Source organism: Sycon ciliatum, chromosome 2 (assembly GCF_964019385.1).
Source record: "Sycon ciliatum chromosome 2, ocSycCili1.1, whole genome shotgun sequence".
NCBI classification, from domain to species: domain Eukaryota; kingdom Metazoa; phylum Porifera; class Calcarea; order Leucosolenida; family Sycettidae; genus Sycon; species Sycon ciliatum.
Window position 1 is genome coordinate 10,854,580 of NC_088644.1, and position 11,905 is coordinate 10,866,484.

At 48.2% G+C, this 11,905-nt stretch overlaps 1 protein-coding gene across 1 annotated transcript; it reads right to left on the minus strand.

Annotated features, from left to right (window-relative positions):
- Window positions 1–600: 600 nt before the first annotated feature.
- On the minus strand, window positions 601–4,876 carry LOC135808647 (metabotropic glutamate receptor 3-like). Its single transcript, XM_065321870.1, has one exon. The coding sequence runs from the start codon at window positions 4,581–4,583 to the stop codon at window positions 1,041–1,043; it is 3,543 nt and encodes a 1,180-aa protein (XP_065177942.1). The 5' UTR covers window positions 4,584–4,876; the 3' UTR covers window positions 601–1,040.
- Between the last annotated feature and the right edge of the window lie 7,029 nt (window positions 4,877–11,905).

The following is an 11,905-nucleotide window of genomic DNA, read 5'->3' on the forward strand; positions in this document are numbered from 1 at the left end:
GTCCTGGTTTCAGTGGTCTTCCAGGACAGGTGGTCGCCTTATCCGAGTGGTCGCCTTGCCAGGTTTTACTGAATATGGCACATGGAGTATTGTAAATTTGTAATACTGAATCATTACTACTCCGGGAGTCCCTGTTCTACAGACCAGTAGAAGAGGTAGTTGAAGAGGTGTCTATCACATGTTTCAAAAAAAAAAAAAAAAAGTTTAAATCAGTGACTCCCTATAAGTTAGTTAGTTGATGGTGTAGCACCAGGCCAGTCGCCGCATGATTGGCCATGATTCACAAATCACAATAGAGGCGCACGGCGACACTAGTCCCTAGCCCACAACCACCCTGCCTCTGATATGTGCCAATGTGCGCTGCAGCCGTCGTCACTCTCACTCGGATTCAACATCATTTAGGACATGTTTGGTGAGTGGCCGGGATCAGGTGCACAGAGGGAGTCACAGTGTGCCCAAACCTCAGTGCACCACCTTCGGAACAGGCACACATGCTCACAATCCCATACGCATGCCTCACGTCCCAGGTTACGCCGGGCCATGACTGATGGCCACTAGGCAATGCTCACACTCTACACTACACTCTACTCAACTGTGATATCAAAGAGTGACTGAAAGATACAGTACTTCACGACACGCATGATTATTTGGAGTTGGTTCAATTTGTAATAGGAGCAGGAGGATTTCTAGGAAACTTTGCGCCGAGAGGTTCAACAAGATTTTTAGTTACCTACGAAGGTTGGACTGCGGCTGTGTTGAAAGTATTAGTTGAATAGATTGTATAGGCCGTCTCAGTCTGCGTTCGAAAGCCAAGGCAATGCAAAAAAAACAACAATTATATGAAAACACTTCTCTCAAGTTCTCCAGCTTCCAGGGTAAAATATTCCTAATATTCAGTCCATGTAAATAGTAGTACTAAATAAATATATGATATGTAGATTTGCTTCGCTGACCATAGGATATCAATCAAGCATGTGTCAAGGCTCTCAGTGTATAGTCTTCAACCGTGCAAAACGCCGGCTTACACCGCGGTGAAAAGCTCACACTGCGGTCTCGCCCGGTTCTAATGGTGGCAGCATAGGTGACTCGGCAAATGGGTCAGTGGAAGTAGTTGCTAGGGGCGACGTACCCGCGTGATAGTAAATGGGTTCCATAGCGGCGGGGTCGGGTAGAGGCTGTGTGTCGGCCAGAGTCGGATGATGATTGGAAACTAAGCTGGTCTTTCTCGACTGCGCAGCACTGGCAATGGGCGGACCTCTGATGGAGCCGTTGGGAGACGGTGACCATGGTGACGCGCTCGAGCCGCCCCCGCCGCTGTTCTGCAGAGAAACCATGTGCATGCTGTTCTGTCGCGACTGTGTCAGGGAGATTGTGTTCTGCCGGGACACGCCGTGAATCACGCGCAGCTGATGCCGACTGGCCAGCTTACCCGCTAGTGTGCTGCCCTTGGACACGGCACGTATCCGCGGTACAAACAAGCAGGCTAAGATGGCAAAGTGGTGCAGGAGCATGGCCGCAGCCGACACCACCGGGAAGACAATGCCAACCGCCAACGAGGAAATTGGCAGGACAGCCGCCCAGAATATAGTCAGCATGAATGCGGTCAAGCCGAGCAGAGTGGCCTCGTTCGGCAGCCACGTCATACCCAGGGTGCGGGTTATTTTAGAGCGGCGGACGACAAACGCCAAATAGATGAAAGACAGGAGAAAGAATGCAAAGAACGGCACAGAAATCGAATCAAGTGGTTCCTGGTGGCAGTACAGGTTTAGAGTTCTCGTTTCGGACACCGGCATGGCTGTGGGCTCAATGGGAAATTCTCGGCCATAGACAATGAATACTCCTGTGATGATGGTTGCTATCGAAAACACACCAATGATTTCCCGAGTGGCGTTCGAAGCTAGGAGTGCCGCCAGGCGCACTACAAAGCCTGGGACGCCAGCCTTGTTGGAGACAGAGACGTGATGCAGGCAGCGGCAATTTAGAAGCAGAAGGGAGAAAACAAAGTTGTTGGCAATGGTCGTTGTGTGAACCGGGCAAGACCTAGTTCCCGGCTTAGAGAACAGGTAGACATTGGCAGACAGGCCAATTATGGCGGTCAGCAGTAGCACAACACTGAGCTCAATTCCTGCTACTTGGATAGCAAGGCGTTTCCGATGCCAGCAGAACGCAGCCAGCAGCAACACAGCACCGCAGACACCCAGAAAGGACAGGACCAGCACGGCGACCCCCGGGGCAGTGGCAAAGTCGTAATAGAACGTTGTGAACAGTACGCAGCTCGTGTGATTCTCATCGGCAAAGTAGCCGGTTGCACATGGCGTGCAGCGGCCGTCCGTACTGCTTCCGTTGCGAAACGTGTTGCCCGTACACTCGGTACACAGCCAACAGCATACCTTGGGACGCTGCAGTCCATCAGCAATGCCGGGAGGTTCATATTGCAAGGTACCCGGGCGACAAGGTTTACTACACGCTGACATTGGCGGTTCCTTAGTGGCAGTCATCCAAATGTTGCTCAGAAGACCTGCCTCCCTCCACACTAGGAGAGAGCCAGCAGTGCTCTGGTTCACTGGCAAAGAGGAAACATGCCAATCGGCCAGATGTTCCAAACGCCATGTCGCCACAGCAGGGCCAGGGACAATGCCTAGCACGCGCAGGTTGTGACTGAGGTCTTGGTCGGTGAAGAAGCGACACAGCTCCGGCTGATCCACAGCCCCGCTGCAGTCCCAGGCGCCTTGACGCATGGCCGTCGTCAGTGCCTCGTACTGTTTGTCTGCAAAGCCAAGTGTCGAGCCGTTCGCCGCTTGGATCATATCCTCGATTAGCCACACTGTTGATTTGACAGCCATCCACAAGCTACCAGTGGTGATTGGTATCCAGAATGAGTCTGGTGCCAGGCCAAATGCTTCTGCAACCGACATTGTCACGTTACAAACATTGCGATTCTGACACTCGGCGTCGATGTCGGTGCACTGGACGAACGGAAGACGGCAAGCGTGACGATCCTGCCAGGCTACTGCCAGCCACGGGTTACTGAGAATAGCGTCCTCTGTCGGGTGTGTGTTCTGCAGCTTGGCGTAAAGTCTATCCTCAAAGCCCTCTGCACAACTGATGTTATCCGGGACTTGGAACGTGAGCCCTATGACTGTGTGATTGCCCATTGCAACGGCTCTCTTCGTCTTGTGGACGATATCGACGGCCGCTGAGATCCAAGAGTCACTGGCAATCCACACAAAGTGTTCCGTGGCCAGCCAGGCTGCAAACGCCGGGTCATGTCTGGCTTTCATCTCCGTGGCGTTGAAGATGGCCTCCGCGTACCGGTAGCCGGCCAACAGGAGGACGACATGCGGCGATTCCAAAGTCGACGTTGTATTGGCCGCGTCAAACCACTGCTGGAGAATGTCGTTGATTGTTTCCGCGTCAGTGAAACGGAACGCCCTGTCCATGGCAAAGCAGACTGCTTGGTTGTCCTCGACCAGCGCGGAGTATCTCAGACTATCGGCGAGTGTGTCACGTGAGCCATCTGGCTCGTCATACAACATATACACATATGTCCAGCCAAAATGCTTCAACAGATCCAGTATAGCAGCGGCCTGAAATCGATCCGACGTCGTCGTTCTGAAAAAGTACGGATACTGATCCTTGTCGACAAAGTGATCCGACGTCGACCAGAAAGAGAAATGCGGTATTTGATAGGAGTTTAGTACTGTGGTGGCTACCTCCACTTCCTTGCTGAGCACTGGACCAATGACAGCCAGGAGTCTTTCAACCTCTAGAGGCTCTGCTAATGTTCTTGTTGTCGTCGCCTCAGTTGTTGGGACAGCATTGGTGGTGGTGGTGGTGTTCGTGGGAGAGCCCAGGGTGCCACAGCTTGAACTCGCCGCAATGGCCGACGCATATTGGCGATCTCTACAGGTGCTTTCCACTTGTATGGAGTACCTGCTCAACTCAATGGCCTCTTCAGCTGCTGCCTCTGGCATGCCACACGAGTCGTGCACCTCCACGCCAGATACGAGGCGCTGTACTGCCGGACTACTGGCCAATATCTCACTCAGCGCCAGCTTCAACGCCTCCACTAGCTCCACCATGAACACGTGCCGTGCGCCCGTGCAGGTAGTGGGATCGCTCAGCGAGGTGCTAATGTGCATCGGCATCAGCACTCCCAGCAGGTACTGGAAGCCGTCCGAAGTGCCATTGCCGTCGGCGGGCAAAGCGCCAGCGCCGGCACCGTCATCCGAGTCACTTCCAGGAGGGTCAGTACTCTTACTAGCGCTCTGGCTGGCTGTCACTAGTCCGGCGCTGCTGCTGCTGCTGGTCGTGCTGAATCGGAAGCAGGAAAGACGCTGAGGTCCTGAATTCGACAAGAAACGGTTGAGTCGCTCCGCAGTTCCAGTGCGATGCTGAATGAAACAACTCTCCTGCTGGGTAGACGCGAATGCGCTGCAAAGCTGGGACTCGGCTAGTACGGCAGTCAACACCACCAGCACCGCCACCAGTCCACGCGCACGGTCATGTGAGAATAAAGCGGATGGCAGACGACGATCATGTCTCCGCAGCAGCATTGACACAGGTGGTGCAGGAACCACCATTATCCTCTGCACCACGCTCCGAAAACACAAACATGCATTGCGTTCACTGTGATTGCGAATTCCGGGTGTGCAGCGGGATCGAGGTGCCTGGTCTCATTTTCACGTGACGCCGAAGACGAGGAAGTAGCAGGCATCCTCTCCGATGTGCCAGGCGTTGCATGATGGCCGAGCCGCTCGACTGAGCCACGCGTTGTTCTCTGTTTTGTAGACCACACACTCCCCAATGGGATGTTTGGTTCTGGTCAGCGATGCAACTGCGCTTCAAAAGGACGGGCGGTTCGGTGTCTGATATCGGGAGTGGAGGACGATAGCACGTCTGCGAACATATTTTCGCGTGGCTTGTAGATCTAGATACATGACATAAGTAGTAGCCTATACCTACTATACTAGTCATACTGCCAGTCTTGTATGAGTCGACGTTCGTGATCCCGCACTGTCTAGTCTCATCTGTGACACTTGATTTCTTGACAGAAGAAGTGCATGTCAGTATTATCCTTCACTATCAGTGTGGGACAAGACTCAAGAGCGCGCTCTCGATCGATAGTAGCAGAACCATACATGGATTTCACAGTCTATCACCATGATCACGGCTCGTTGACGGTTGAGTCGTTCTACTCGTAGTCATTCTTACCTGCAATGGCTGCATTCGTGAGTCTATCGTGACTTGAAGTACTGTGTAAAAGAGTCGTAGAGTCAGACCTCGCTTATCCGGTCCTCGTTTATCCGGATCCCTCGCCATCCGGTAGAACATCGTTGGTTACAGCGTATGCCATGCGCACATACAGTATAATTATGTGTTCGATTATCCGGTTCCCTTGCCTATCCGGATATTTTTTCTGGAAACGGATGTGTGCGGTCACACTGTATACACATCATTATGATTCAGACATACACACAGTCATGATCAGTCACTGACCGTGCTGGTCGCAGGAACAGGAGCAGCGTGAATGCTAGCGCTAGGTACAGAGTATACCATGACATTGTACTAGTAGTACATGAATTGTTCTACAGTGCTGGCAACTGAAATCCGACCCCCTTGGCGGCGCGAGAGTACAAAACGTGGACAAATCTGTAATTAAACTCCATTGTGCCTTTTGTGTGTAACGAGGTTAGTATGACCAGGGAGTAGTATTTTACTACTCCCTGGTATGACTGTACTCTTGCTAGTAAATCAGACTTTATCAGTGATACGACAGACGTGCTCCGCTTAGTCCGCTAGCGCTGAGGCACTGACGTGACACTGACTGCCAAAGGCCATCAATAAAATGTCAGCCCGTCGCCGAGGCGTCGGAGAGCAGTCGACCTGTCAGTCATCAGTTGAGTATTTTGTCAAGTTTTGACAGACGTACCTCGGCCAGCTGGAGGCCAAAGGCAAAGGCACAGTTACCAACCACTTCTCAACTCTGGCTCTGTCGGCCCGCTGGGCATTATTTTTAAAAGTCCTGATTTCGGAGCTCCTATCCACTCCAGAGCCGCTCTTCCAAACCTCACCTCCCTGGCTAGTTGTCAGATGCTTTTTGTTATAGATTTCATGGTACGTGGTGCTCCGCTGAAATGATGGATAATTGTACTACTAGTAGTAGTAGTACTAGGCTAAAGTCGTAAAGAGAAACAGGGAGAATCTACAGTTTGGTACAATTATATCACGTGACAATCACCATGACGGAAGCGAATCACGATTCAGCAGAGTGTTCAGGAGAAGTGATCGCGCGGCGGGCGGATCGTGACATCTTTCAACCCTCCTAGGAGGGCAGATACGTGGTCTCATTGGCTGGGGCTGACTATATCCACCCGCATTTTTTTGTTACCCGTGACATTCAGCTTGATTGGCTATCACATGCACATGTCAGCAGAAAGGAACTACTGTACTTTATAATACCCTACTTTAATATACTAGTACATGTACATGTACATCAGATGTATAATTACTAGTATTTTAAAAAGTAGGGTAAGTACAGTACTACAGTAGTCTGATCTGCCCTGTCCTGTTGTCATGTGGGCTTGTTCACGACATTGTTCAGCGAAATGTTGTAGCATAAAGTGCAGGTTGGTGACAGAATCTATTAATTAATTACATCTCTCTTTTTTTTGTCATACTCACAGTCGCACCACTATTCACACCTTGTTTTCAGGCACATTCGGTGTTTGTGTGTGCGGTGTGTCTTTTGACTTTTTGTTGCACATGTGTGAGCTGATTGGCCCCGTGGGTGTGGTTCAGAGTGTGAGCTTGTGTGAGTGACTGAGTGTGAGTGACTGAGTGTTGGTGCGAGTGTACTGAGTATGAGTGTGTGTCTGTGTGTGTTTGGCGTGTGCATGTGTGTGGGTATGTGTGTATGTGTGTGTGCCTGTGCCCAAAGGACGGTAGGCCTTGACAGATTATGCTAATATATTCGTGAAATTATGCTTTTCGCATTGCTGAAAAAATTGCAGAGTTATGCTATTATTATGCGAAAAGTTATCATATTATGCGGCATTATGCTCACATATGCTGCTAATGTACATTGTATACATGTATGATGGTTCTGTGCAAAATAACAGGTGAATTTTTTTGTAGAGGGCGTTGTACTGTAGTAGCAAAAGTTCAACGGGGTCAACGCACCGTCCGACCTAGCTACATGTATGACCGTCACCCTGGTCACTGATTGTAGTGGACTGGACATGTTATCAAGGGAGTCGTAAACCTACGCCTTCCTGGTGTGTCTACTTGTACTTGTACTTGTAGAACATGTACAACTGTATGGAATTTGATGCGAACAGGCGGATTAGTCCAATTTTATGCGATTTGTATGCAATTTGCCTCGAATAATGCGATTATTCGATTTTGGTAGGAATTATGCGAAAATTTATGCTAGCATAATCTGTCAAGGCCTAAAGGACGGTGTACTTTTATCACGTACATGTATGGTGTAGTTTCGCTCCACTTCTTGTATTGCATAATACATGCACATGTAGGTCCACCTCACTTGTTTTCTCCTCAATCCTGATGATGGCTCCTGGCCCGAAATTTGATTTCACTTGACTGACTCACGACTGCCATCCAGAGCACACGAGAAGTCCATCGAACTGTCCACTCGACAAACCTGCAAGAAAGCACCACTCCCTGCTCACAGTGTTTCGGGGAATTCACCCCTGTGTTTGTTTTTAGGTGTCTATCTCGTTGCACCGGTCCGCACGCTATCTACCCCCCCCCCCCCCCCCCCCGCTCTGCATCATGCCGCACAAATGCTGCTACCCGCGGTCAAGCTTCAGCCGCTCCGAACCTACCCAGAGCTACGTCTCGTTACGGCCTGAATGCTATTACTTTCATTTTTGGCAGCAGACAGATGGAACATGCTTCCACCGGGATGTCGTCGAGCTAAGCCCCTTTCTGCATTTGTCACAAGCACCAAGTCATACCTAGGGTTCCCAGTAAAAAGGCAACCCCTGTTGGGAGTTCGCTAGTACATGTAAAATAATAAATTCTACTACTACTATCCCTCATCAGTTGAGGTTGAGTAGGCCTAGGAAGATTATGCCTGAACTACCTGAAGAGCACCACTTATATGGATTCATCACTGCATGTACTGTACATGACCGTACATGGTATTATTATTATAACCTAACACTGGTTAAAAAAAACAGTGTTAGATAAACCTTGTTATACAATGTACATGTATGTAGTGCTCTCCAGGCAAAAACATCACCAGGGATACAAAGTTACAAACTAACTTACAGAGACGCTCCGTTTCCAGCGCGACAAACACCTCGTGAACACCAGATACTAGGCCTTATTATTATTATTATTATTATTATTATTTTTAGAATTGCGATCAACAGAACGAGATTATTATTATTATTATTATTATTAAATTTTTGATAGCCTTGACAGATTATGCTAGCATATTTTTTTCGCATAATTCCTACCAAAATCGAATAATCGCATAATTCGAGGCAAATTGCATACGAATCGCATAAAATTGGAATAATCCGCCTGTTCGCATCAAATTTCATACAGTTGTACATGTTCTACAAGTACAAGTACAAGTAGATGCACCAGGAAGTCGTAGGTTTACGATTCCCTTGATAACATGTCCAGTCCACTACAATCAGTGATGGTCGTAGCGAGGTCGGACGGTGCGTTGACCCCCTTGAACCTTTGCCACTACAGTACAACGCTAGGGTCCAGCAGATAATGCCGGCATTATATTCGGCATTATAAGACTATCCGAGCATTAGAGCATTATGGAGCATTAGGAAGGAACAAGACGAGCTTTATGTGAGGTTTGAGCGGCATAACGAGTTAGTTTTATAGTGGATAATGTCGGGAAATCTCATGGTTTTTGGCAACAATCGGCTAAAGCCATGACTGCATGAGGTGCAACGCCATAATATACATGTACGTACCGGCACATGACTTTGTGAGTGTAGACACCGTCACACGTAACACCTTTAGCGCTACATTTACCTGACTACATGCAGTAATGCGCTGCATCTGCCACCCTGGTAGCACAGGTATGGTGGTGGCCTGGCACATGCGAAACTTCCTAAGCTGGTTGTGTTTCTCAACGCAATTGTATAGCCGGTGGTAACGCGGACGTGCAAACTTTACTTTTTTTTACATGCAGTAATGACATGTCATTGCTACATAAAGTCTTTATGTAGCAATGTCAGGTAAATGTACATGTGATGTAGCATGCCCACCGTTGCAATTGAGGCTGTTTATGCTTCGAAGTCCACAAAATCCGTAACGATGATTTACGAGGAATTTTTTTTGAAATCATGGAGAACCATGGATGATGGAGGAGACTACGTAGATCTACGCCAAGTGAATATCAAACAGAGGAAGAGGAGTTTCCTGTTAATAAAAAGTGTTATGCCATAGACTCTGGCCATAGCATGTCTAGCGATACTGAAGTTAACACTAATCCATTGATAAACATGTGGACCTGCATGAAGGAGCGGCTATAAACGGATAGAGCCTACTCCAAAATTAATAACTACCTTTGCCGAGTCCAGCTCAGCAGGCTCGAAAAGAACTAGAATTTCTCATGGACGCAGCACCAAATCGATTTGAGTGCTCAGCAGCGCATGTTTTACTTTCCTGGTGAAGTACGTACAGTTCGTCCTGGACGATTGAAATGCAAGGCCTATAGTCAAGTGTTATCAGAAAAGAAGAGTATTGTGGCCAACCATTTGTCTCCACGCAACCTCAGGAGAAGAAGACAGCGCAAGCAGAGGGTGTAGAGCGGAAAAATAACTTCTGACCACGTGTGTTCAGGATTTCAGCAAATGGGAGGGATCTCGATCTGAGATCGTCTCTCAGGAACTTGCCTCACGTAAGTTGTTTCAGATGAAGACATTTTTCACAGAGTGGAAGCAGTGACAGCTTGTCTGCAGGCAGGAATATCACTTCCCATGATAAGCTTCCAGCATCCAAATGATCACCAGCAATAATGGTCTCACATCCCACTTCATGGTTAAGCAAGGGAAAAGATTTGATACACCCACTGTTCAGCCACAGCCCTGCATCAAAGTTACAATGGAGAGCAGCCAATGGAGACGCGATCATGTCTTATAGTGCTAAGAAGTGGTGGAGCTCGTGAGAGATATTGCAGCAGCTTCAGAGGCAGATTGACTATAATTATGCATCCTTTCCTGGAAGTTTGACGATGTGCAGCCTTTCCTCCATTTTTGTTCCAAACCAAGAGCATTATAGCCTTGTTGGAGCATTATAATCAGCATTATCAGGTAGTTTTTGGAGCATTATGATAAGCATTATAATAAAATAATTATGACCATTTTCGGAGCATTATCCGCTGGACCCTAGTCACAGTGCCCAGCGTTCCCGGAGTAGGGGAATATTGGATGATTTTAGACACCTGCTTGTTCTCTATCAGCATCATACACTACAGTCAGTAATGATATCAAGACTCAAGAACACATACATGTACATGACTGTACATGTAACCCATGGGGGTTACATGTACATGTACATGTAACCCCCATGGGTTACTACGAGCCTAGCACATGTATGTTGTACTCTTGATGATTATTATTCATTTGAATGATACCTGTAGACCTACTATAGGAGTGGGCAACGGACAGGCTATGAACCAAAGAAAAAAAAGACCAAAAAAGCTCTAACTCTCTTTGAGAATCGCCGAAAATCTACCAAATCTTCCAATATCTCACCCAATAATCATAAATGGCAATATGCCAACAATTCTTTTAGCCGATTTTCCAATATATTCCAATTTTGCAGCCGATTTTCGAACAATCAGCTGATTTTGCAGCCGAATCTGATGTATTTTTGAGCCGAGCGAAAAGCTGGATAGGCGAAAAACGGGCCGATTTGGGGAAAGCCTACCCCCCCCCCCCCTACAGCTACAACAGACATCGATAAGCGGTCGTCTTTGCAAACTCAAAGATCGAAACTTCTCCATGAAATGCTTTACCCATATTAACATTCTCTGTACCTAACTTCATGTCGAAATCCAGTTTAACAATCCGCATATCTCTCCTCCTCCCCCCCCCCCCCCCTCTCTCTCTGTGTGTCTCTGACACACACACACACACTCTCTCTCTCTCTCTCTCTCTCTCTCTCTCTCTCTCTCCCTCTATCTATCTATCTCTCTCTGTTGTTGTTATTGTTGTTGTTGTTGTTGTTGTTGTTGTTGTTGTTGTTGTTGTTGTTGTTGTTGTTGTTGTTGTTGTTGTTGTTGCTGTTGTTGTTGGTCATTTTGTGACAGCTTGTACAATTCCCTGTCCAGGTAGTAAAGCGTCTCTCTCCTCTCCTCTCTCTCTCTCTCTCTCTCTCTCTCTCTCTCTCTCTCTCTCTCTCTCTCTCTCTCTCTCTCTCTCTCTCTCTCTCTCTCTCTCTCTCTCTCTCTCTCTCTCTCTCTCTCTCTCTCTCTCTCTCTCTCTCTCTCTCTCTCTCTCTCTCTCTCTCTCTCTCTCTCTCTCTCTCTCTCTCTCTCTCTTTCTCTCTCTCTCTCTCTCTCTCTCTCTCTCTCTCTCTCTCTCTCTCTCTCTCTCTCTCTCTCTCTCTCCCTCTCTCTCTCTCTCTCTCTCTCTCTCTCTCTCTCTCTCTCTCTCTCTCTCTCTCTCTCTCTCTCTCTCTCTCTCTCTCTCTCTCTCTCTCTCTCTCTCTCTCTCTCTCTCTCTCTCTCTCTCTCTCTCTCTCTCTCTCTCTCTCTCTCTCTCTCTCTCTCTCTCTCTCTCTCTTGTTGTTGCTGCTGCTGTGGTGTTGCCGTTGCTGTTGTTGTTGGTATGTTGTTGTTGTCGCTGTCGCTGTTGTTGTTGCCGTTGCTGTTGTTGTTGTTGTTGGTCATTTTGTAAGAGCT

Bases quoted from the DNA above. Each gene is read 5' to 3' on its own strand.
- LOC135808647 (XM_065321870.1), bottom strand. From the start codon at position 4,583: ATGGTGGTTCCTGCACCACCTGTGTCAATGCTGCTGCGGAGACATGAT.